This window comes from Hakea prostrata, chromosome 1 (genome assembly GCF_041222555.1).
Source record: "Hakea prostrata isolate BN-2017 chromosome 1, UWA_Hpros_2, whole genome shotgun sequence".
NCBI lineage: Eukaryota > Viridiplantae > Streptophyta > Magnoliopsida > Proteales > Proteaceae > Hakea > Hakea prostrata.
In genome coordinates this window covers 5559101-5586874 of record NC_142600.1, presented here as the reverse complement: position 1 = coordinate 5586874, position 27774 = coordinate 5559101, and the positions used below count along the sequence as shown (strand labels likewise).

Sequence of the window (27774 nt, the reverse complement as noted above, 5' to 3'; positions counted from 1 at the left end):
ACTCCATAAATTGTTGGTGCGTACAGCAAAACACAAGATTGAAACAAAAAATTCTAAACAGGTACTGAAGGGTGAAGAACAATTTGATCAAAGAGTGCTTCAATTGAAAATTTGGCTACATGGACAGTATCAAAATACAAGGTTGAGGGGAAAAGAGGGGTGGGATGGGAGAAAAATAACACAAATTGTTTACCATTTCCAGAAAACATTAGAACCACACTTGTACTTATCCTTCCCTTCACATTCCAACTCTATATCTTCTGTAATAAATGGTACTTTCTGCATCACAGAGAGGGGGGGGATGTTAAGCAACAGCCTAGATAAACCTAATTAACACTTGAGAGAGAAAAAAGCAAAGGAAGAACAATTAAAAACCTTTTGCTTAGCAAGATCTTGACAGCCGGTGAAGTTCTCTGGGAATTTGCATGAGCCAAACTCAACTGTATATGCCCGTGCGAAGTTAGCTCCACTGGTAGCCAACCTCTTCTTGTCATTCAATGCCTTGAAAAACATACATGTTTGCCAATCAGTAAGCTTATTTACCAACAATGACTTTCATAAAATGGGAGGGGAGAGAAAGAAGAACACCAGGTTCACCTTATTAGCTTTGCTTTTCTCAAGGTAATCTTCAATAATCCCTGCATTGGCCGACGAGCTGGAGGCAACACCGGCGAAAAGAGCAGCCCCCAAGCAAACAAGTGCAGCTCTTCTTCCCTCACTTGCTCTAATTGCCTCCTTAGAGTAATTTGAAACTTTGGTCTGTTGAGCCTTGATCCCTGGCAATTTAGGACTTGAAACAGTTGAAGATGCAACCGATGGCATCGATGTGAGCTTCCAGTTGGTGTCTGAGATGGCATAATTGCAGGCCAACACACTTGAATTCATGGCTGCCATTGCTTCAACTTCTACTTCAGTTGTCAAGGGAAGGAGAGAAGTGGAGAGGATATAAATAAAGGCTTGTGGTGGAAGTGTGGATAAGGTGAGATTGCCTCACGCTTATTGGTAGCTCACTTGACCATCTGAGCTTTCTGCTTCTCTAATCTCCACCGTCTGATCTGTGTGGGCCAAAATGGGCATCTCACATGGACAATCATCTGTAGATGTAAACAAAAGGCAAAAAGCCGCTAAAATCTCATTGAAAATGTTAAGGGCATGTTTAGTTACATGAATCCAGAGATTTCATGAGTGGGAGATTTATATCCGTTTGGTTGTGAAAATATCTAGTTTCATGAAATCTAGAGATTCATCTTTTTATATTAAAAAAGTGAATATGTATATTTATAAGTATGTGATGAAATTCAGAGATTTCATCAAAATGCTAAACATTTATGCATTCACAAAAATCACAGATGAATCCATAGATTTTATTCCACATATTCGGTTAACCAAATAGTCAATTTTATAAATTATGACTCTATAGATTTGAAATCCATAGTTTGAAATCTCTAGATAGTTTAAGGCTCATGTAACCAAAGAGACCTTAATATGGAGTTTAGGAGCCTCATTCACCTCCTATGTCAGGAGCACATAGCATTCTCTCATATTTTTTCACCACATATTGGACGTAGGGTTCAAGTTTGAGTTTTTTTTTTTTTTTTTTTTTGATAGAAACGTTCATGTTTGAGTATTTATAAAATAATTTAGATGTAAAATTTTCATATAGACCCCACATCAGATGTGTGGTGGAGAAGTGTCAAGAAATTTGTTCCTTTAATGGAAAAGTGATTCAAGACTCCAAAGTTTAGAGCCTTAGAGGTGTCACAAATTGAAGGGCCAGATCATCCAATACAATGTCCAAGTCTCGGAAAGGAAATACTGATATGTGAACGGCATGGCATGGCATGGTAAAGGATTTCAATGCTACCTTTCATGGTCAACAGGGGTGAAGCTTCTGAAAGGCTCAGAACCCCTTAATTTTGTAAATTTTGTAAACTTTTATTTTCATCATTTGACCCTCTTTTTATATAAAAAATTTTAAAGATAAAGATAATAGATGGAAAAATCAACTTTAACTCTCCAATATTGAATCCTGTCTCCACCAAGTCCTGAATTGATGAAAACAAAAAGCGACTCCTTTTCTGTCAATCTACTCCACTGTGAAAAGATTGACATGCATGGAAGCCATGACCTTGTCTGGAGCTTCATCAAAAGAGCGAGACCTTGATTAAGAACACACGAGTTGCATTTGTTACCTTCATTAGGCTGATTAGACTAACTCAACTTTGCATAAATTCCTCTAAGGATAAAATCTTTTTACAGTTGGTTAATTGTATTGATGCTCTCATTGATCCTGAAAAGGGTTTTTCTTTCTTCAGGATAAATTTAGAATAATTTAGGGGATTGACCTCAACCATGAAATTCAAAAAAAATTCTAGTTTTTGAGAAAAATCCATCACTCCATGTGATTCTTAATTTTGACATGAATCAATTAACAAAAGTTACTAGCAAATGACTAATGTAAATCGGGATCGTGCATCAGATCTGAAATCCATGTAATCACATAAGCAAACGCACTAAAAAGGTGCCAATATTGACCAAACAAGGATATAAAAAAATAAATAAAATAAATTTTCAAATCCATTTTCTTGCTCTCAGGTTAAATTCATTTCCCGACCTTCGATGATGCTCCGTACACTTGAGGAGGGTAATTGGTAAAGATTAAATCTTCACTATATGGTGAATTATAGGCATAGTGCAACATTTCCTCAAAATTTGAGGAATTTGGAAAATGGTGCAACCTGCCAGTTTGTTGCATTCGGAAAAAGGGTTGTTGGAATGGCAGGTTGGGAAAAACTGAAATTTTGGAAACCCAGAATCCAATCTGTTTCGGCTTAAAAGGATTTCACATGTGAAAATAAAGAAAAAAAATTTCAAATGTGACTAAACTTGTGGTGGAACCTTCACACATGAACACCTCATTCATCTGGCACAAGCACAACAATGCAGGCCAGGAAAGTTGGCTTAATCAAGACTGCTATTTTAGTTGACTCTTCTGAAAATAATCAACTTTCAAGTAAACAATTATTTCCATTCCTCTATTTCTTTATAAATTTTATTCACATAAGACAGGAAAAATAAATACTAAGCATCATCTGGTTCACATCTAGGCTGTACAACTCTCAAAAGATTTTCAGACCAATCTAGAATGGTGGAACACAAAATTACTTTGTTCATGAAAATAGTCTCCATCTCTTAACATCATACGACCACTGCTAGAGCTAAAACAGATGAGCAAAACTGCAAATCTATATAATCTAAGTGTTCTTTTTACCTCTCTTTTTTGCAGTCTTGGCAAGAGCATCACAGATTTCCCTTTTTCTCTTGTATATTTCACTGCTTCCCACGTTCACAGTATTCTTCCCACTACTTTCTAATGCCCCCTTAACAAAAAATTTCAACCTCCATAATGTTGACTCGCTCTACATATGGAAAAGAAAAGAAAAATTAGGACTAAAATAACTTTAGTTGATCAAGTAGAGACAATCAAGGGATACCATCCCCAAAGATAGACCAATAAATACCTGAGCATCCATGTCCAGTTCCACTTCATCAGCTGTGGCTTGGAAACTTGGGTTCTTCTTAGCAATAATCTCCAATGCTTTCTCGAGATCTTCAGGATCCAATCGACTTAGCCCAGAACCCAGTTTCTTTTTATCCTCCGTTGACATTTTTCTGAAAAAAATAATTTATGGCACTATTATATTCTACACAATCAAATAAGATAAGTAAATCATATTGTTCCACATATAGGTAAGTAAGATGATGTCCTGGTGACGTCCAAAAATCCCATGTGGTAACTGGCACTAAATTTTGAAGTTGTCCACAACTCGTCCACCGATACAATAGCCACTATCATGTTATTTCTCATTTAACCAACATAAGAACAGAGTTGCTACCACTATTCCTTCATTGCACTGACAACTGCTGAAAAGTCTAGGCATTAAACACCTGAAGAATAAAATTTTGACATATCTTCAAATGAAGGATGTTGCTGCACTATTCCCAAACACATAATTATGAAAACATTTCATCTTAAATTAGATCCTTCCCTAATACCATCTGGAAAGACATCAAAATTTGGCAAGACTATCTTCTTGGCATTAAAAACACCAAAACTCCAGATTAGCGTTCATCACCACTAGTGTAAAATAATCCAACAAGCTGAATGCATTAAATAACTGTATTCAATTTTACGTTATAACATGGAAAGCCAATGCATACAGAATGAAGTCAAATTTACACCATAGAACAATACAAATAATATTTACAAAGTCAGAATATGCATTGAAGTAATAAACCTGCACTTTTGGATCACCATATCTCTGAGTCCCTCTAGATCCAAATCGACCACACAAAGCTGAAAAAATAAAGATCAGAACAGATCAGATCCTTGCAAAGACTGAAACAGAACACTGTAAGAACAAACTATATTTTAAAACTGAAATTGCTTTCTTTTACTTGTTTTGAGAATTCAGCAACAAGATAAAAATAAAGTAGGAAAAGGAGGGAGAAGCAGGTCCAAGAGGCATGATCATTTTCACAGGGAAAACAGGGGTGAGGTAGCAATGGGGGCTTTGTGGGAAAGGGATTTAGTAAAGTGCAGCAGTTGAGGCTGTTACTTCAGCGGTCCACACTGTGCCTTTTGCCTCTTTCTCCTGAAGTTCCACTAGTGATGATTGTGTGATTTCTAGATGTGGCTTCAGCAGTTGTACTCTCCGCAGATTTCAAACTCTTGCAATCAGGCCTGTACCAAGGACCTCAAAGGAGTTAATGTAACCCTGAATCTAGGGCTAGGGGTAGTTTGGTAATTTTCCTGGATTCCTGGGGTTGCCTAGGATTTCCAGCAAAGGGGGAAGGAGGAAACAGGAGGTTATGTGTTATTCTAAGGCTCAAACTACTACTGTACTTGGTGATTCAGTTCTGAAATTGATCAATTTTCAGTTTTTAAAATTCCGCAGAAAATCTCAACAAAAAGATTACTTGCAAAATTTTCCAGGCTGGGTAAATAGGGCTGATTGGGCAAATAACTGTAGGAATAGGTTGTACAGCTTGGGGCGATCCTACGGGAGGTTAAAAGGGGTCTAAAGGGGCTGGGCATCAAGGTGGAACAGGGGAGAGGTGTGCTGTATCAGAGGGAAGATGAAAGGAACGGGGAGGGCTACGGTTGGGATGGGTAGATCCTGGCTGAAACCATGGTTGCCAAGGCGACCAAAGCGATTGGGGTTTCGACTAGGCGACCAAAGCTGTTGGTAAATTTTTTCTCAATACAACTACTTTTAAATTGATAAATTTCTATTATAGGCCAAATAAACATTCAAAAATCACATTTATCTAAAAAAAATGCATTCAATAATCATAATTATGAAAGATTGTCAAAAAAAGAACACAAACATAAGTTCATCTCATCAAGCATCATAACAAATGACTGAACTATATCAAATTATAAGTATGAAAACAGAAGTAATAATTTAAAATTTTTACTTACCTCTATAATAGTGTGATGCCAAATAAGTGCCTTTAATGATTCATTGATTCCCGATTCCAAAATGACTAACTATTAAGTTCGTATACGACTTTGTAGAATAAAATTTGATTTTAAAAAAAATTATTATGTACAAAATGTCAAAAAAGCAACCACTTTGGCATCTAGGCTGCAATAAGGCGCACAAAGCGGAAAAAACTGCACGTTAACAAAGCGGTTCAAAACAAGGCGGACACTTTGCCAACCATGGCTGAAACTGAAGGGGAAGGGGCAGGGGGTGTTCGTGATGGGGTTGGGGTAGCTTTCAAGGTCAAGGCAATAGGAGGAGGCACAGTACTTACTTGTAAACTGAAGTTTAACTCTTGCTGCTTGATGCTGAAGCGGTAGATGAAGAACTTAGAATTGTAGAAACAATAGTGAATACTTGCAGGTCACCCTTAAGGATCCCACGACTCTCACAGTCTATATCTTCAATCAAATTTTATTCAGCTACTGACTACATCAACTCTAGGCTAGTTATAGCCATGGTGGGAGATCTCGCAAGATATCTCTCTATTTTGAGATAGCGAAACGAGAGGAGAGGCGAGATCTGCGAGATGGGAGATCTCGCCACATCTCACCATATCTCGCCGAGATCTCGCCTCTCTCTCGCTGCAACCATAAAAACTTGCCAGAAACTTGATTTTTTGCCGGAATTGTTGGGGATTCAACTTCTAAACATCTTTAAGACATCTACAACATCAAATTATCATCATTCAAGCTTATTTCAACTAGATTTTCAACAAAGGTAAGATTTTCCCCCAAATTTGAATTTTTTTTCAAATAGAATGTTCTACAATGGGTGTGTAAGTCTAATGTAAATATATGTAGATCCACAAGCTTTGATCTACACTTTCATGGAAACCAATTTAATGTGACATTTAAACCCGATATGTGACATACTACAGTGATGAGTTGACTTGGGAGTCATATGTGGCCACCGTTCAAAATCAGTTGATGCAGAATGCTGAGTGATATTCTTGCTGTCTTGTAGTCTTGTAATCTTATTACTCACATACTCTTGTGATTGTGAACTTATGGACTATGATTTATGACTTACTAGAAGTCTAAAACTTCTTATGGTTGTAAAATTTTGAAGACATTTAAGTTCTTTGATAGTTTGATGTGTAATGTATTTGATACTTTATAGTTGATAACATGAATTACTTGATATCTCTACATTACATGTTGTCTAACCTTGCATTTCACAGCACTTTGATTTTACACATAGGGTCGACTTAGAAGACATATTTAGGGTTATTTTCTCACAAATCTAAGGCCACCAATGTGTTTAAAAGGCCTTAAATAGGCTAAATACCAAATTTCAGCCCAACTAGGGCCCTAAAACCCACCGAGATTACACCAAAATTTTGGTAGATCTCGAGTGAGATGGACCGAGATCTCGCTATTTTGGAGAGGCGAGATCTCACTCGAGCTCGAGAGCGAGATCTCCCACCATGTTTATAGCCTTCAAAACAAAACTGACTCAACTTAGGATTCCTCAACTGATAGGGATCCACCTAACACTTGGGACTCTTTAAGTAAATAACGACTTACTAATTAAGGACTCAAATAACTAACTTCTAAATAAAAACAAACTTTAAGAGATAAGAACCCCGATAAGGAATTGTATCGCAACCAACCAACTTCTACTTAAACTAAAACTCTCTAATACCTTCTAAATTGGGACTCCAAATAACAAAATAAAAATAGGAAATAACTCCACAAAAGTAGTTGGAGGACTCATTCCAACTAGGTAGGACTTGAACCAGGGCTGAATAATGACCAAGTTGCCCCTGTGCTGGTTCGACCCCCCCCCCAGGACTTGCTTGCATTCTCAAGTGGGCTTGGGTCCCTTCGGGCTCTTCTTGGGCTATCTTTGGCTGGTTATGTCAGGAGTTCAAGGTGGAACCATCCACAGTTGATGTTCCAAGAGAGAGGGGAGAGACAAGGTAATGCAGATCTGGTTTCAGCAAACTGAAAATGGATCACTTGGGGGTCCACTCAAATAGCCAAAATGCCAAATAACAAGGAATGACGGCATTTGTGGAAGTTTATAAAACCAATGGCAGGCTGGTTACGTAGAAGTTTATAACAGGGTAGTGGTCAATGGGAGTCAAGAAAAGAATAAATAATGGCAATAAGGGTTGATAGGAGAAGATGAGGGACAGACCTGCAAATGAACTTATAAAGGGAAATAGAAACACAACTGTAAGGTTGTCTTCAACCTTTTGTTAACCGAACAAGGCGGAGAACAGGGCTTTCATTCTTTTTAGAGTTCTCTCTCATCTGAAAATATTCCACTATAATACTTGGGAAGTAGCAACCATACTCCATGGTCTCTCAAATACACAAGTAAAAGTTGAAATAAACTAGCAGAAGACAAACCAAAGAGGCCCAAAGCCAGATCTGGTGGTAGCCAGGGAAAAATGCCCTTGCTTTGACTTGGGGCTGTTTTTGGCATTTCTCATTCTCATTTACCTTATTTTCACTTAAAAGAATAGAAAAAGAAGACCCAAAATCCATAATAGATATTTTGTCTATTATGGATTCTTGGTCAAAAACCCATTCTATTCATTTTCATGCAAGCCACTTAAAATCCAAATGCAAGTTGAGGATATAATAGTAAATATACATTCTTTTTATGAAAACCCTATTGTTTCTCTTTTTCTCACTCCCAAACCTTGACAATCTGTTCTCAACATTTATTATCAAATATAAAAATTTATATCAATTTTTCATGTTGACATACCAAACTTATTTTTGATGACATAATTTATTCTGGACAAAAGTTACCAAACCATTTTTCTGGACTCTTGCATTCATGTCTTTTACATAGGCAAAACAGAGAATGAGAGTTGATACCAAAAAGGCCCTTGGTCCTCACAACAGGGGTTGCTTAGGGTGATAAGCACCTTGGATTAAGATAGCTTATGAGCGGGCTTAATGAGTTGATGTAGATTACAACTTCACAAGATGACATATACCTGTAGAAACAAGCCTAAAACCAGACCAGTATGGCTGTGGGATGTGACTGTAGTGAAAAGGAACCTAATTTGATGATATGGTGAGTTCTTGTTGGTTCAATGGATCATCACATAAGGCAGCGCTACTTCAAATAGAAGCATGAACAGAGAAAAAAAACAGTTTAAAACACTGTCCATGTGAAGAGTGCCATGGACAATATCTGCCTTGTTAGCGATGCTTTCTATAAGGATTTGTGGACCCATCAAAGTGAAAGAGATTCTATCTTAATGCTTTCCTAGTTTAGTGTTATGCGCTTAATAAGGCCCGCTCTAGTGTATGGTACTAAATTAAACTAGCCTCTGATTGGATAGATTAGACTTGATTCAACTCATTCCATCAACTTCAAAAATTTTGATGCATTGGTCAAGTACCTCACCTTTGAAACTAGAGCTGGAACCTCGGTACCATGTCATAGATTCAAAACCCGAAAAGGTTACCTAGAAGAACGGCTACTTGGGAGTAGATTGGGAGCAATCAACAACAGGCTACCTACCATTAATTAAAAAGGAGGGGGGAGTGTGGGCAGAGGGTAGCCACTTGGAGAGGGCCATCTATTACCAAAGAGTGAGCTGCCTAGAGTGAGAGCCGTCGAGGACAATAATTACAGTAGTTTGGTGGTACATTATTTGCCTAATAGAGCCCACTTTGATATATGGGTACTAAATTGGGTCAGCCTAGTATGAGATAAGTTAAGGGGCTGGAGTCAACTAGTTCCATAAGCTTCGGAACTTTTTGCACATGTTCAAGTACCTAACATTAAGTTTCTATTTCAAATTCTGGAAAGCATATTTTATTTCCTTACAATAGAATCTTGGGTAGTTTCTAGTTTCAGTTCTTCACTATTTTAGGGGTTTCTATTTTGATGTTTAAATTTTACTTGCTAAGTTTTTATCTAGTAATTTATATTTTATTAAGTTTCTATTTGTAGTAAAGCTTTAGTCAAGCTGTAAATAGGCCTTTATATTGCAAAAGAAAGAAGGATTTTGGAGTAAAATCTATGTTCAAGAAAAAAATATAGCTGTGGAAGAGACCCAAGGCTGAGATAGCCCATTACCTATCCTTCCTCTTCTCTTTTATGTTCTTTCATATGCATAAAGGAAACAAGAAGAAGTTATTTCCAGGGTAAGGAACCCCTGAGGTTGACTCAGGTCACTTTTAACCCAAAAAGGATGATATTCTGCATTTGCCTCCCCTGTGGTATCCTAAAAAGTCAATTTAAGGACACATCAATATTCGTTGACCAAAATACCCTCATATATACTCAAATTTTTATTTTTGAGATTGTACAGTTGGCCGACAGATTAGCATCACATTATAAATTTTGATCCAACGATTCTTAATAAAATTAACTGAGGTATTGAGTGCAATTATAACTTCTTTTTTACAATCAAGGCTTTCTTAGATTCTAAATTTACAAAATCAAGTCCTTCACTAAGATTGGATGGAAGGCCAAGAGTCGTCTTGAAATCCATATGCTAGATGAAATCCATATGCTGGCAATGAGAGGAAAACAAAATCATAGTTTAGATTTTTCTATTTGAAAATTTCAGCTGATTTCTAGTACTTCTTTGCGACTTCAATTGCTTTAAAGAAGTTTCGATCCATTCTTCTTTCTGAGCTTGATTTCTCCTTTGTGTGCTCTTTGCTTTGATTCTTCTTCCCCTTCGTATCCACAAGGTTCCATATTTGATCCTTTTAAAGCATGATCTTTCCTCCCTTTCATCATATATCGGTTCCAGGATTAGTGTTGGCATTCGACTCCTGAATCAGGTAGGAAATGATTCTCCATATCTAGCCTTTTCATACCTAAACATTTTTTCAGTTCACACGCAATGCTATCAGATTGAACGCGAGTTATGGAAAGAATCATCTGCGCATGGGAAGAGCTTGTCTGTCTCTGTTTTCTTTTGCTTTGTGGTCTGTTATTCTCTTGGCTACCAGTCAAGATTGATGATTTTTTCTAATAAAGAGAACATTGACGATTTCATGTTCTCTGATTTTTTGTGGGATATTCATTGTGCTTTTGTTTGTCCCGTTGACTATTTTCTATTCCTGGTGAGTCGTGTCTTTGTTAGAATACCTAAAATCTAAACTATGATTTTGTCTTCCTCTCCTTGCTGGCGGATGAGTTTCAGTGACAACTTTTGGGCTTTCACCTAGTTTCAGCCAAGGGCTTGATTCTGTAAATTTAGAATCTAAGAAGCTCTTGATTGTAAAAAAAAAGAGGTTATAATTGCAGCCATACCTCAGTTTTTTCATTAGGGTTGTCAGATCAAAACTTATATATTTAATGCTAATCTGACAACCAGCTGTACAATCAAAAAAGAAAAATATTGAACATATATAAGGGTACATGAGCCATAAAAAAATTGATGTCTCCTTAAATTGGCTTTTTTTGAATACCACAGGGGAGGTAGATACAAAACATCATCTTTTTTGGGTTAAACGTGACCTGAATCAAAGCTCAGGGGGTCCAAATGAAAATTACACTTATTTTTATTTTGTCTTCATTATTCTATTGCTCTTGATAGCAATCGATCTCCCGCTGGCTTCTCAGCTTTGAGGTTGATTCTTTTATTAGGACTATCTTAACCTAAGGTTTTGGCCAAAAAGGCTACTCATGAAAGGATTTAAATTTTCTCTTCTCAGATCGATATGGTTGGTTGTACCAGAAACTTAAGAGCAGAAGACGATAAATAACAAGGGGGATTGTAGAAGAGGAAGATAGATGATATCTGAGATAGGAAAAGGAAGATATCAGAAGGGAGGGATAAGAATGGTGCACTCAGCTCTGGGCAGCAACAAGGGAACCCTTTCAATATAAAAAAAGGGGTCTGAGAAGCAACATCAACAGATTTCCAGAGGTTAATACAATCAGGCATGTAATTTTTAAAAAGTTAGCTCCTTCAAGACGGACATTGGAAACTAGGGCTTGCATATTGCCCACACCCCCACCCCCAACTTAAAATAAATAAAACTAAATATTTCAATTTTAAGTATCCCAGCATGTTGGGAACTCAAATTATCCACTAGTCCCAAAAAGGATGTCCTTGTCAGACTCGGCAAACAATGTCTATGGCAGAAAATACAGGAAATTACAGAATCCTTTGGACACTGATAGGAACTTACAGATTCCTGACACTGATCCACCTTTTACTCACCGACTGTCTTATCATCCCATCAGAATAATGGAGTAAAAACTAAAAAGTGTCAACAAGCTCAGAACAACAGGTTTTCATGCGTCCCATCCAAGATATCTTATATGCATTTATAATTGGGAAAAGTTTTGACACTTTGACCTACCTCGTTACTCATATCTCTAGCCATCTTTGCATGAGCAGCTTCCTGAGCAAGCTGCATGTTTGACGAGGCCTCTGCTTCCTCCTCTTTTCTCAGTGTTTCCTGCAAGTAATCAGGTTTGGATGTGAACAAGTGACCTCATAATATCTTCATTTTATTCTAAAATCCGAGTCAAGAAATAGAAGCAAAAAAAAGTATATTTTAGAAGGAAATGACAAGATACGTGAATCTACTGTAAGAATTACAAGTGAATTTTACCTCCTCAATAACTTTTGGTAAAAGTTTTAACCACTTCTCCTCAAATTTCGCCAACAAAGTTTTGGCCATGACATGAACATCATGAGCTTCAGCATTATATGTCATCGCATTCTTGAAAACCAGCCTCACATCAGCATATATTTCTCGGACATTCTTATACCCACAACCACCTTTGGCCTCCATCTTATTCTTTATTGTACTAAAATCCATGGGCTTCTCGATAACCTGGCATACACAGCTTGAGACAAATTAATTGAGTGCCTACAATTAAAACACCCAAAAATTGCTACTATAAATGAAGAAAAAAAAATTAACATGAACAAGGACACATTCCCTCAAGTGATGGAATGGAATCACTAACTACTATGTTTAATCTGAAAAAACACAATCTAGACTTGTGTAATCAATGAATAGATTCTTGAAGAAGTAAACAATTAAGTCACCACACATTGTAGTAGATTTTCAATGCCTGTAGAAAGGGTAGTGCTCCCTACGATTTGATTGTACAATTCTTATTTTCAGAACCACCAAGCAAGATTGCTTGAGTATTTCAACAAAGTAGCGAGGAATTCATGACCGATCACAATATTTATTTCCATTACAAAGGATTCCAGCAATATATTTCCACAAATAATTGACATATCTTCAATTTCTGGAAACTTTCTTTTTCTTACACCTGCTATTCAGACAATCCAAAATTTGGTCGGTTCGATGTTCCAAAGCATGATAACTGATAAGTTTGAACTGCCCATAATTCCATAGAATGATTTATAGTTTTATGCATCTATATCATGGTTGTCAAGGAGGCAAGGCGATTTGAGCTCCGCCTAGGCAATAAAGCGGCGCCTAAGCGGCAATAAGGCAATCAAAGCGGTTGGGTCAAAAAATTTCAATTCAACTACTTTTACATTACTTTTCAATACAACTACTTTCTATAATAAGCTAAACAAATGTTGAATAGTCACATTCATCCAAAAAAACAAGCATTCAAGAATATCATAATTATGAAAAATTATTTAAAAAAAGAACATAAACATAAATTCATCTCATCAAACCATGGTTGTCAAAGCGTCCACCTAGGCATTTACTGATTCATTGATTCTTGATGTTGAGTATGGCTCATGCTTCACATTCTGTTGCCAACGGGTACGGGATCCCCGGCAGGGGTGTGGGGGCAGTGCCCCCATAGCAAAAAATAGGTTCTATGTCACTTTGGGCCTTGGAGTTCCTTTGCAGATTGGGCGTCAATTAAGCGATTGAAAATAAAGCAGTTGAAAAACCGCTTTGACAACTATGTTCTATATAGAGTGCAACTTATAGTCAGTCTGTCACCAAATAGGTGAACTAAGAAATTGTAACCTAATGTCTTTTTCCCCTTGTCTTATTCTCAAAAGTTATTTTAGGTATTTTCAAAATAAGCTATAGATTATCATATGCCTGTTCGACAATTGTCATTGTCCATGTGAAATACCATGATTCACCCTCATAGGAAAAAGAAGTATGTAATACTAAGATAGCAAAAAGCAATGTTATAATCTCATTGCAAACAAGCATAGTCAAACATATTTTTCCTAAATCCCTCTCTAACTTACAAGGCTTTGTATCTTATATGGCCTCAAATAGAGCTGATCGGAAGGCAATGATCCATGTAGCCAACCCCATTAGTTGGGAATAAGGCTCTTTCTTTCTTTCTCTCTCTTTTTTTTTTTCTCTTTTTTTTTTTTTTTTTTTTTTTTTTGGTGGGGGGGGGGGGGGGGGTGAAGCTGCTGTTGTTCCATTGTTGTGTCCTTGAGTAAGTCCCCATACAACCCCCTCCTTAGGAGGAAGTTCATCAGAGAAAAGGTTTATGGTGGGAGAGTTTGATTAAAGATATAGGCCAAGGAGATGGGAATAATAGTAATAAGCCCAAACCCCACTGTGGGAGGTGGGGAGTCAGGGGGCTAAGCACAGGGTGAAGGATAACGAGATGCACAAGTGTGATAGCAAATTAATAAATGTGCATTATCAGCGGATCGAATGTGACATCAAATTTGATCATATCTCCTGCCATATCTACCATAAATTACATTTATTTGGATTCCTCTAACACATCTAACATTTAGATTAATTTTCCCATTTTGTTAGGAACCAGAAATTGCCCAATGAGCAAAAGCTTATTTTTCCCCATTAATTTTTCTCCTTATTTTTTTTAAATTAAAAGGGAACGCGATATAAATATGTACCATGTGTCAAATGAATACATCACAAAAACCAAAAGTACACAACCAAACAAACACACACACACAACGCGATATCATATAAATATGTACCATGTGTCAAAAAAAACCAAAAATACACACTCCAAAAAAAAAAAAAAAAAAAAACAAAAACAAAAACAAAAACAAAAACAAAAACAAAACAAAACAAAACAAAAAAAGAAGACAAAACAAACAAACAGCCACAGAGAAACACTTCTATTTATTCAGCAGTCATGTAGCCAAAAATAACAGGTCAGACTACACCTAGTTGCTTAGGCAAACCTCATTCCTCAGGTAGAAAAAAAAAACATGAGGAACAAAGAGCAATATACAGATATTGTTGGACGGTCAACTTGCCAAAATGACAATGCAATAATGTGCCTAGTCATTTATGTACATATGCGAGTGCCCACGTGCTTAAATAGTTAGCCATCATCAATGATAAGGTTGCCTTGACTATCCTTGATATTAAAGCAAAAATATGGAGAAAAGAGCCAAAAAGAAAAGTGAAAGAAATTACCTCATAGTAGTCATGTAGGCGAAGGCCGGCAACATCTACAGGCTCCAGAAAGGGGACTGCCCATTTGTGCTGTGTGATCTGATGACAACAGTCAGTGATACATAAGTCCTCAATGACAGAAATATATTACATTCTAAGCTTCTAACTAATAATTATAGAGTTATATCCCATGCATTTAGGCACCTTTAAGGGGAAGACTGTTGATACTTCAACAGAAATAGATCTCAGATTGCAAGTGTGGCAGTATATCTCTTGGATCACAAAATATGCAAGAAGAAATCATACCTTTATTCTTGCTACATATCCACATACAGATTAAACATTAACATGATGCAGCTGAGACAACAAATGGATCATGTTCTGCATATTGATTCTGACTATATGGAGGTAACTTGGTTAACTTTTATTTATTTATTATTTATATTTATTCTTTTACTGTTTTGGCCATGTGACCAAGTCATAGTTGACTGGCTAATATAATTTCCATTAGCCGGCATCTAAAACATATGGAAGCTGACAGCATAACACATTTATCAGATGCTCTGCTTGGTATAGATAGATTCTATTTTTACAGAACACACTGGAAGGTGACGGAGGGTGAACCTCAGCAAAATGGTAAAAATGGTCCATTGCAACTTAGTGGTCATAGGTTGAAGTCTGGAAACATCCATCTCCATAAAACAGTAGCAAGGCTGCGTACATTATGACACTCTCATGAACCCAACAGTGGCAGAAGCCTTATGCACAGAGAATGCCTTTCACATTGCAAGGTGAGGTTTGACACTCTTAAGGATGACTATGATGTTTGGCCCATGAATCCAGTCTCACACATTTGGAACTTGGATAGGACACTGAGTTGAGAAGTTATATTAACTTGTTTCTAACAAGAAGCTTAGGACTGGTCATTTAGTAACTTCAGTCCAGGAACATCACTTTGAGGGGCTACATACAACACAAAAATGAGACAAGCCCACCACCTAAAAAGAGTTTCACATAGTGGACATACATGGAGTTCCTTTTTGGCTGGCCTTTCTTTGGTATCTTCCGTCTCATTAGCAGGGATGGCTAAAGTTAAGGACAAATCCAGGCCCAGATAGGATAACATCACATTTCTCTGCTTCTTTGTCCAAATTGAACTTGGTTGAACCTGGATCTTGGTCAAGGGTCTAAAATCCATTTCAGACCTGGTTTTGTCTGAAAGGCTGCATTAATAATATACTTGTTCCTAAGAATTATGCCAAGTTTAACTCCAAAAATGTGACACACAAGATCTGAAGTAGAAATCTAATAGATACATGATAAGTACCCTACCAACTTAAGTAAACATTAACCACAACCAAATCAGTATATTTTATTAAATTTCACAATCTCAAACTCAGGCAAATCATGTTTGAGTTGTCTGAATTTTCCTACCCAGATCGGGCCCTTTCTGTTTAGAGGACACCAATCCATACGCAGACCTCATTTCTAGAACAACCCCCCCCCCCCCCCCCCAACAAACAAAAAAAACAACCCAAAAAAATAATAAAATAATAAAATAAAAAGAAAAGAAAAGGGAAAGGGACCAATGAAGATTATCAAAAGAGAAATAATGTTTATCTTTTGGGTTTGGGCTCTTTGGGTGGATAAAATATAATGGCTGCAGCAAAATTGTCTCCTGATAAGCTATAGAATGGATTCAATCACCTAAACCTTAATTAATCTTTGATAAGGCAACATTATTAGACTAATGCACACAATACACATCAGAGCACACTTAACAAAACAAGCATACATTTTCAGGAGAAAACCAATTTTAGTATTATAAATTATTTCCTATGGTAGATCCAAGAAAATGATAAGCATCATATATTTCTGAAATTGGATGTGTTACAACAATTTTGAGAGAACGAGCATTATAGATATAAGAAAAGGTCAAATGGGAAAAACAAAAACACGAATATTTTGAACTCCACAAAGCAGTAAAACAAAAACTTTACTTCTTATTTCTTAATCGATTTAAAGAATAATACTGCATTGACGAGATGACCCTCTAAAAAGAACAGGATCATAATTACAGGAACAAGTGCAAGGTCTGTCAATTGCCTGCCGCAATATTGTGGAGAACTGGCGCATAAGCTCTTGCATCCTTTTTGCACTAGCCAACTCTCTATGTGCTGCATCTTGTTGCTGCTTCTTGATGCTAGGAATTGGTTTCTCCCTGTCCCTATCCTTTGCAATTGAGCCACATTTAGAGCTGTTTGACTGTTTTTTATTTGGAGATGAATAAAACTGTTCCACCTCATTCACTTTTTGCTCAATCTGAAAATTAATTAAGAAAAGATATAATAACAATCCACTTGGGAGTGTCTAGAAAGAGAAACAGAATAAAGGAAGAAAAAGAGTGGGCAGGGTTAAAAAAGAAAACAAAGCTGAAAAGAGAAAACAATTAGCGCTATAATGCCCACTGAAAATAATAATTGAAAAACTACATCAATTTGATTGATTAATCAGTAATCTTCAACCAATGAAGTGTAGAGATGTTTGCATGATAGTCTCCAAATAGTTAAGAAGTTTTCAATGTGTTGAAGAAGGATTGGTACTGAAAAGAACATGCAGTGCATAACAGATGCATTTCCAAAGCATGAAAAGTTGTGGTTCAATAGATATTAAGTCAATGACCATTAAAGACTAGATAAAAAAAAGCAACAGGAACAATGCAGAAGCACCCTCAATCTGGGTGGTGGGTTGTACAAGTTATGGGCCTTTAATCCCATGGTTTTAGTTGTGATTAGCCTCTTTATGAACCAAAATGAGGATACAAGGTCCAAGAATGAAAATAACTTGTTCAGTTCAGGCTAAGGGCAATATTCCTTTAGTACAAAATTAGGACTTCTAAGTTGCCCAATCATTTCTCATTGGCCGTCATCCCAGCTAACCCCAGTTGCATCCTATGTTGGAATGGTTCACAAGACTTCGAGCGCCTTTTCTTTCTTTGGCCCTTCTCAAGTTCCCTTTGGAGAAGAGCCCTTGCTGCTATTTGGCCCCGGTCGCAGCGTTCATTAGGTTTTGCTCAAGATTGGTCCTGGATCTTGAGAATTTCTCTAGCCCCTCCATTTGTGACCTAATTGGTAGGCTAGTCTTCAGAGCCACTATCCATCATCTTTGGTGGGAGCGCAATCTTAGGCGACGGACTTCCAAATCTCACTCTCTTAACTCAATTTGGAATGCCATCCATTTTGATGTTTTGGCTAGGCTTTCCTTTTCCCCCCACCCACCGGTTGCTGACTCCCCAAGGAACATGCTCATTGTTGTCTCCTGGGGTCTCAATTCTTCTTTCCACCCTTCCATTTGAAGGGTGGATTCTTGTTTCCTTGCGCTTTTTAATATAATTATTTATTCATTCAAAAAAAAAGTTGCCTAGAGTTAGTTTTGGTCAGTTATATAGTAAGCTACAAGTTGGGAACTGCTTTTCAAATATAACTGGAGTAAGAAGTTGATCTGAGGCACCTATTAGTTAGCTTACTTTTGTGAGTTCAAATTAGTTTTAGCTTTTATTTAATTTTGTGTTTGTATAGGCTGGTTGAAGCCTCACAAAAAGCCCCGTTTTGGAGAGTAAAGGAAGACTTGAATATTGATTACTATTTGCTGATTGCAAGGAGCTTTTGCAGCGATTGTTGTATCTTCATTGTTCCGACCCCATCTGAAGGGTCATATCCAAGTTCCCCCGGTGTACAGTATCCAAACAAGCTTACAGGTGAGTCAAATCCTATTTGCTGCAACTAGAATTGGTGAATAATATCCAGATCTTCTTTTCCCACCTTTTTATTTTTGTTTTGGAAAGTTTAGTTTAATAAAACCTACCCACAGCCTGGATTTACCATTAGAACCCATCCAATATGCTCTTATTTTTTATTGTGCCCCTTAAAAGTTTAGAAGTTATTCGCAGCACCTCCCAATATATATACACAAATAAATTGAAAAACATTTCTAGATAGGAACATATCTATTTGCACTGGTAATGGATGAATTAACCAAAGACATTCAAGATGAGGTCCCCTGGTGTATGCTTTTTGCGGATGATATTGTGTTGATTGATGAGACCCAAGTGGGGATTAATACCAAATTAGAATCATGGAGATTAGCTTTGGAATCAAAAGGCTTTAAACTTAGTAGATCGAAGACAGAATATTTAGTTTGTAACTTTAGTCATGATCGGGCAGATGATGAGGTGGTGATACTTGACGATAAAGAGATTCCTCAGAGTGATTGTTTTAGGTACCTAGGTTCAATCATAAGTAAAAGAGGTGATTTAGAAGATGAGGTTTCCCAAAGAATTAAAATAGGGTGGATGAAGTGGAGAGGTGCGTCCGGGGTCTTATGTGATCGGCGTATTCCATTAAAGCTTAAAGGAAAATTTTATAGGACCGTTGTTCGACAAGCTATGATGTATGGTGCAGAGTGTTGGGCTATTAAAAAGAATCATATAGATAAACTCAAAGTAGCAGAAATGAGGATGCTAAGATGGATGAGTGGCAAAACTAGGATGGATAAGATAAGAAATGATCATATTAGAGTTGGTCTGGGAGTTGCTCCCATAAGTGATAAGCTTAGAGAAAGCCGTTTGAGGTGGCACGGCCACGTTCAACGGAGACCTATAAATGCTCCTGTACGGAGAAGTGATATAATCCATATTGAAGGAACTAGAAGAGCTAGGGGTAGACCTAAGATAACCTTAGGAGAAGTGGTGAGAAAGGATATGTATAGCTTAGGCCTTGTATCTAGCATGGCCTCGAACATAAATGATTGGAGGGCAAGAATCCATATAGCCGACCCCATTTAGTTGGGACAAGGCTTATTGTTGTTGTTGTTGTTGTTGTTGTTGCTGTTGTTGTTGTTGTTCTAGATAGGAACAGTTATATCACACCCCCAGTAGAATCGTGAGATCTAACATCATTGTGCTATAAATAGAATCAGAATCAGTTTTCTGCACGTTTCCAGTGATTGTTGAATGAGGAAAAGAGTAGTGGCCCATGCCTACACATTTGGACAGAATTTGAACACTTAGGGGTTGTATGGCTTTGTCCCCCCCCCCCTTTCTTTTTTTTTGGGGGTTGTGGGGACAAAAAAAGCCAAATCATGTATGTGCAATCCAGTCTGTTTCTTGTATTTCTTTTTTTCATTTTTTTAAACACCCTGACACTTGAGCGCACTTTGAAAATCTCCCCCAACCCCCCCCCCCCCACAAAAAAAAAAAATTTGATAAGGTGGAGAAACACCGTCTTCCAACCAAGGCATTCCAATCTTTTTGACACCAAAACATGACCTCCTATTTTGAAATCCTAGAAACTCAAAGTTTCTTCCCCGTTTCATTCTTTTTTTAAGTTACTAAAACTCCCCCCCCCCCCCCGTGTAACCATTTATGATTTCAGCACCTACCTAGAAACAGTGAAAACTATTTCTTACCCAAAAACAGGGAAAAGGAACAGAGACGTTGTTACCATACAACCCTTATAGGCTGTGATAATGCATGATCTCTTTTCAAAAGCTCCTAAGTCTTAAGTGAGTATACCTTCCTAACATTCGAGAACCTCATTATGGGCCAATGGAAGGAAAGTCCCACTATTTTCACGCAGTATTGGAACAAACAAATAAACACCCTTGAGCTTTAGTGGAAAATGAGTGGTCAAATGATGTATGGGAATTTCTCTGCAAATGGAAGCACATACAACAAGCAAAGCTTTTCTTTAACAAGCTCCCATTGACCTTTTAACCTCAAATTCATTGAGAATCCTTCTTCTTACCAATTTTTTGTATGTCTCAAAATTTCCATTTTTGTCTCAACCTCAGCCCCAAATATCCTGATAGACTGAAATACATGAAATTATCTACATTATCTTACAACAATAAAAATTCTTGACAAATATTTAATATTGCTACAACAAGAGTACACCTAAGAGTAATTCAGCAAGATCAAACCATAAAAGATTCCTTTGGTCATACGAATAGTAAGTAGATAACATTGTTGAATCAGCTATATGAGCTTCTGACAGGTTTTACAACTAAGTAACTTAATATATTTTTTCCAATTCAAAATCAGACCTTTTTTTTTTTTTTTTTTTTTTGGGGGGGGGGGTTGAGGGGTATTTTGAGGGTGTAGTCAGGTGTGGAAGGCAGTGTTTGGTTTCTTCTTTCCAATCAAGAGCTTACCTCATCAAGCTTTGCAACCGTTTCATCAACACATTGCCTTAACAGCTCCACCGCTGGAGCATCGCATTCAGCCTTTCTGATATCCATTAGAAGGCCATCCATTTGAACTCTTTCTTGAATCAATGAATCAATGGGTTCCATCTGTTTCAGAGAGAAATGAACAACACCCTCAAAGAGAAGTTACATAAATTTATCTAATTATTATTCCACGATATAGAGCATATAGTAGAATTACTGCCAATAAAACAAACAAGAAATGGGAAAAGGGATGGAACAAGGGGAAAAAATGAGATAACTAACGCCATCCAGCAGTCATAGAAAGCAAAAGAAAAAATCCATAGGAGAATTCTGCTGACTGACATAAACCATAAGGAAGATCAAAGAAGATGACTGGCATTAATCCTCCAAAATTCAAACAGCAGTACTGCTTTGGTCCACATAACCTTTCTCATCTAGATGTAGGATAAACTCTACCTTTAAAAGCATCCAGACAATCAGCTATTTAGATATTGGGCCCTCCTTGGATCAAGGTTCAAGATTTTGACTTTGGTGGCCATTTTGATCTGGCACAAAGCAATATTGTACCGCCAAAATGGCCAAAATCCCACCCAAATCTGGACCAATTCAGAGAAAATTTCAAAAAGGCCATTCTGGTAGCCAAGACATGAAATTTTGCCCCAAAACGTCACGGATTGCCTATTTAAGCATATACACACAATTTAAATCCTTGAAAAGGAACAATAATATAAATAAAAAGCTTAAATCATTGATCATTCTATCGGAAGAAGGAAAAAGGAACAAATATGAAGGTGATAGTTCAGCATCTGATCCTAGCTTGCTAGCAACACCCCCTAGTCTAGGGAGTATGGATCATCTCTCTTTGGTGTGTGCAACCAAAAAAAATAGAAGGATTTCTTGTCCATACTAGGTAGTAATGTCGAACAGAAAAACAAGAATATAAAGTAGCAGTAGGACTTAACCACCAACCTACATCTCAAGTACAAAATTCTAATGACCAGAAATAAAATTGTGTTTAATTGATATTATTCTCATACCTGATGCTTTCTCTTTATGGAACCTTTTACAATCCTTATATACATCATTCAACCACTCACTAAATCTTAAGTTTAATTGCTGGTCCTAGAATAAGCAAAATTGGAAAAGGTGAGGATTACCCTCAGTCCCCCAATACGTATGTTCTTCAATGATAAGAAGAAATATTCTCAATTGATGAACTTCAAAAGGAGATCCTGCACCATCAGAATCAACATGTGTCCAAAATCCAACTAAATGTGGAAGGGTGGAGAACCACTCACTCTTCCACTTTTTTTGAATGATTTATCGACGTCCATCAGATTTCTAATTCCTAAGCCACCTTCCGCCCGCATGATGGGCCTCAAATTGAGACTCGCCCCCCTGGGGGAGGCACGGCGGAACCTATCCCCCGATCTCTTGGGGAAAATGAGGCGGCTCATCCAGCTCAACGGCTTACCGCTCGAGAGTGGGAAAGTGCTTTAATATGAATGCAGAAACCTAGCTGTATTGTGGCCATAGTTAGCAAATACACGCATTAATTGCCGTATTGATATGTATATCCGAATGTATAATTGAAAAAACAAACTCTTCCCGTATACTAAGCATACACTTGTTGTCGTACCCGACTTCGAGACCATATTGTATTGATTTCCTTGTTAATTACCATTTTAATTGGCGTATTAATTGAAATATTAATTCATTTTGAGCTTTATTTTAAAAAATTTGAAGAAAAAAAAAGCGCCAAGAGGTTCATGAAAAATCCTAATACTTGTATGTATCCACAAACCTCATTCCCATTGATTTCTTTTTTTCTTCTTCATTCATAACTCACAAGACTCGTAACTTGCTCATTGTCAACTGTCACCTTTGTTGGATGATTCAATCCATCTGTAAGTTATTTAGTTCCTTTTTTATAAGATGTCCTAAGTTGAAACACAAGGAGTTGAAAAGCCATGCAAAATAAAATTTGCTTCTAACTTTTGATGTTTTAAATACATTTATGATGTTGAAGATGGCCTAAGAGTTAAAGTGGCATCATCAAAATGGAGGGCCAATAAGCATTACAAGTCTCAATTGGATGTAATGGTCACTAAAATAATACAAAATTATGGTTTAGAGCAAATTGAAGGGATGTATTACTCAATTCTATAACCTTTGAACATGGTCTTACACTTGTTTGATGGTAATGGAGCAACGAGTTTATTTTTATAAGAGGAGATGCGAAGGATAATAAACATTATCATAGAACATTACAACAGAGGCCCATCAAAATACAGTAAGATATTGGAATTGTTTGATAGTAGAATAGAGACAAACATAATACATCATGTACAAATGATTTTTACATTTTATGGTTTTAAACAATGTTTTGTGGATTTAATGAGTTATATGACAAATAATTTTTTTGCATATTTGCCTTATTTATCTTGGATTGTAGAGATCCAAAAGAAAAAATGGTCTCAAATTAGGTTTTTGTTTTCTTATAATTATTTTTATTTTTATTTTTTCGTATGGAAGGTTTTTGTTTATGGAGGCATGAAAACTCTGAATTAAATTGCGAAAAATCAGTTTGTTCTTGATTTTTACAAAGACTAAACCCCCTCTCCTTTCCCATACTTATTCAAATCAAAGGTATTAAACATGTAAACAATTGTCGTACACGACTTATTGGGCCAAATTATTGAAAACGTACTACTTGACGTATGGACTAATTAATCTCAGTACATATCCAAACTTACTAACTATGACTGTCGCCCTATTTTTAGCACAATTCTGTAGATATCAATCTCACAATTCTAATGGGGTACAATATAACAACTTTTATTGCAGAAACGTTTCAATATAAGAGACGGAGAGAATGGGCAGAATAGGAAGTTGGTACAGCAAGAATATTGCAAGCAGAGACGGGACCAGAGATGACAACAGAACTAATCCCATATATCAATGAATTCCAAAAGTGAAGCAACAGATATTCCAGAGACGGCAAAAACAAAGTTGAAGAAAATCAAAAGGATGATGTGTCACTAGCATGGAAACAAATTTGACGACATAAGTGACAACAAATTTGACAGCAAACAAGGAAACGGCTTCAGAAATTTGTAAAAACGAGGCATAGATTCACAACTATGCAATATTGACAAAATATTCAACCATTTCATAGGAATTAAGAGGAAATTAAATGAGGGGGAAAAAACTAGGTTTATAAAACAAGACCTGTCTGCTGGCTTAGGGTGTCACGATCTCAGGCAATAATTCTGCAAAATAAGCAAACCATTTATACTCAGTGATCAGTATTCAGCCGAGAGAGATCGATTTGCATGACAAGCGAAAATCAACCACAATTCAGAAAGACAATAAGCAAATTTGCATGGCAAGCAGAAATCAACTACAATTCAGAGAGATAATAAAGTAAAGAGAGAGAGAAATAGACTGATTTGCATGGCAAGCGGAAATCGACCACAGAGAGACAATAAAGTAAGCAGACAGATACTGCGAGAGAGAGAGCAAGCCGAAATCAAGCAGACGAAACAGCGGGATGACACAAAGACAACAGGAATCATCCGACAGGTATAAAAAGTAGCAGAAGAGAGATCGAAAATGGTCATGCAGAGGCTTACCTGTGCCTGGGGCTCTTGCCTCCGATGGAACGAGAGAATGCTGGGGAACGTCTCCTCCACAGGGTATGAGTATATCCCGACCACCGTGTTGGTTTTTACTACTTGTACCTCTGTGAGGTTTTAGGTATTCTTTCGTATCCGCTACATTAATCAGTACGTATCGTTCTGTATAAAATACTTAATACGATACACATAAGCAATATCAAGTTCCAGTATGATACGCGGTATCGATATTTTGACACGGGCCTAGCCGCCTGGGTAGTTTGGTGGCTGGTGCAACAGAATCCGGATCATCACCAGTCAGGGGAGCTCCTCAACGGTTTTACCTCCACAAAATCAGTGGGCCCCACAAGTAACAAATATTAAAAAATCCCAATCACCCAACCCGTGGGCCCCCCTATAATTTGTGGTGGTAAAGCCGTTGGGGAGCACAAAGTGCTATCCCGACGGGTTGAGGATCCGGACTCGGTGCAACATTGGTCTCTGATGACCCTATTGGTCATCTAGGGTGACGTACTCGTATTAAGACTGGGACAACCTCATGGACACGTGGTCATTTTTTTCTTCTTTTCCCTTTTCAAATCTTGATGTAAGAAATAAGGCAAAGCCAGGATTAAAAATTAAGGCGCCCAATAATAAGTCTGGATCACTTTTCCATTAGTTGAACATATTGTATGGGCTCATGTGGGACCACTTTATCATATTTTAGTTTAATTACTTTAATAGTTCTTTTTATGTTGGTTTTAGGGAAGGGTACTTTGGTTGAGGTGTGTGAGATCCTTTGTTGTTGGTGGGGGGGGGGGTAGGTAGGTCTCTTTGGGGGAAGGGCATTTTGGGCATGCAACAAATTGTCCATAACTGATGTTTTATAATATGACATGATATAATATGACAAGGTATATAGTAATATGATAATGTGAAAATTAACAATAATAAAATAAAAAATTTAAGCATCACCCCTTGATTTACCAAAAGTAAAAGTAAAACATTTATGTGAAACTCACCAAAATTTCGGCAAATTTCGCCCAGCCCAGTTTGGCAAGTACCGAACTGAAAGTTGCACCGAGAAACTACACAATATCGCCAAAAAATCACTAAATATCGCCAGAAAAATGTCGAATCTGCGACAAATACACACAAATTGACAGTGAACCTACAAAATGTTGCTGACCGTGAGCTTCATGGTCAAAATCCTTCCATCACTGGTGAAATCCTTACTTTGACGGAGAAGACCGACTAAGAAGAAAAAGACGACAAGCTCAACAAAATCAAACTCTGAACCTCAAACTCCAACAACATTTTAGAAGGTGCGAAATATACTTGAAACCCTTTAAATCTTCTGTTGTTCACTTGTTCTTTACTTCTTCTTTACTCTCAACGTCGAAATCACCGAACCCACTGCCTTAAATAGAAACCTTCGCCGGAACCACCGCTTGTTTCTCATCTTCCTATTATTTTAAAATATCAATGAAGAGTGAAGATGATAAGATGTGAAGACTAGAGTTTGATTCGAACTTATCCCACGCATAACCTCACTTTGAAAAATGAAAAAGATAATATATATCTTATCTTGGGGTTGCATGACTATGAAAATGGGTTGGGGTTTGGAAAATTTTGAAGTTTAAAAGTAGGTGGGACCCTGTGATTGCGTGCCATGATAGGGATTGGTTTGAGAATCAAGATTTAGGAAATTTGAACGGGGAGATCAGTGAGATTTTGCCTAGTTTGCCAAGTAGCTAATCGACGAATTTAGGCGAGATTTCGTACTTTGGATTTACCCCATAATAGTAACATCATACATTGAGTTATTGAATGTATCAATTAGACCCCCATCGATTTACCCCATAATATTAATATTATACACTGAGTTATTGAATGTATCAATTAGACCCCCTATCATTAACACCGTTAGTCTTTGATGGTTTTTATTTAGAGAAATTTTCAGCATCAACCCCTAGTGATTAGACCACCGTTACTAACACAATTAGTCTCAGTTAGTTTGTACTTATCCATTTTCTACATTACTCTCACATCCTACGTTTAAAAACAGTATTTATCGACACACATCTCATAAACGGTGAGTGATATACTATATAACTCAATTGGTGGGGTTGAAGATTTTCCTTTTATTTATATGTTTTCCAATATTATCATACATCCTAAATTTTTAAATACTGTCTATGCATCATATCTCTCAAGCTTTGTGAGAATTTATGATTAGAAGAGTAAAAAATTGTAGACGGTATAATGAAACAATCAAATGAGTTGAGTGAAGGTTTTTTGTTTAAGTTTATTATAGTTATTTTGAAATAATTGACTTGCTTATGTTAGCAGTTAATTATGAGTTCCTAATACCAAGAGGTGTCTTTGATATTTTTTATTTTTTATTTATTTTTGGTTTGCCAACCCCGGTTTATAAACCGGTGGTTAGATCCGCGTCGCACACTTGGCCGTGGTGGGTGAGTCTCCTAGCGGGGATTTTTTGCATCCACAAGGATTCGATACCCCAACCTTGCTTAAGCGAACAAAACTGCTTACCACTTGGACCAACCCCGTTGGTTCCTTGATATATTTTTATCAATAGGGGTTTGGTTGATAAATTAAATAATTAACGAGGTGACATTAATTTAAATGACTAACTTAGGGGGTGGTATTGAAAATTTATCAAAATAAAAAGGGAAACTTGTGTATATAATAGTACATGTATTTTTCACCCTGCGTTCTTGAAAAGCATTGGAAATGATTTAATTTTTTGGCGGAAAAAATCAGGATTACCATCAGGTTTTGATTCGACTCAGGAAAAAAAAAAGTTTTGAACTTTTTTTGGGCGTATAAGGTTCATTCGGCTAGCTTACGTGCATTTCGATTATATTCTTAAAGGGAGTTTTGTTGTCTGCCGTTATATTCTTAGAAGGAGCTTTGTTGTCTGTCAAAGTCAAACCTATGATCTCTCTACTAAAAAAGTATGGATCTTACCACTAATTCTGATTGTTTATGAAAGTTAACAAAACGATGTTTTCAACCTAAAACAGGGGAAATGGAAAAAGGAGAAAAAGAAACAGAAAGATG

At 37.0% G+C, this 27774-nt stretch overlaps 2 protein-coding genes across 3 annotated transcripts; both read right to left on the bottom strand.

Annotated features, from left to right (window-relative positions):
- Window positions 1–72: 72 nt before the first annotated feature.
- LOC149026925 (photosystem I reaction center subunit N, chloroplastic-like) lies at window positions 73–938 on the bottom strand. The gene is made up of 3 exons (XM_089157398.1): window positions 598–938; window positions 376–501; window positions 73–279 (listed from the first exon to the last, which is right to left on the bottom strand). Exons 1-3 carry the CDS (start codon window positions 892–894, stop codon window positions 190–192), a joined length of 513 nt encoding a protein of 170 aa, XP_089013524.1. The 5' UTR covers window positions 895–938; the 3' UTR covers window positions 73–189.
- A 1552-nt stretch (window positions 939–2490) lies between these two features.
- On the bottom strand, window positions 2491–24806 carry LOC149026924 (transcription factor GTE1-like). Of its 2 annotated transcripts, XM_089157368.1 has the most exons (10): window positions 24706–24806; window positions 24302–24342; window positions 21053–21193; window positions 16949–17164; window positions 14864–14941; window positions 12107–12331; window positions 11852–11950; window positions 4299–4357; window positions 3522–3672; window positions 2563–3419 (listed from the first exon to the last, which is right to left on the bottom strand). In XM_089157368.1, the coding sequence occupies exons 3-10, from the start codon at window positions 21191–21193 to the stop codon at window positions 3255–3257; spliced, it is 1134 nt and encodes a 377-aa protein (XP_089013494.1). In that variant the 5' UTR covers window positions 24302–24342; window positions 24706–24806; the 3' UTR covers window positions 2563–3254. The 2 variants fall into 2 exon arrangements, with proteins under 2 accessions (XP_089013503.1, XP_089013494.1); XM_089157377.1 differs by lacking the exon at window positions 16949–17164 and having other exon boundaries at window positions 2491–3419.
- Between the last annotated feature and the right edge of the window lie 2968 nt (window positions 24807–27774).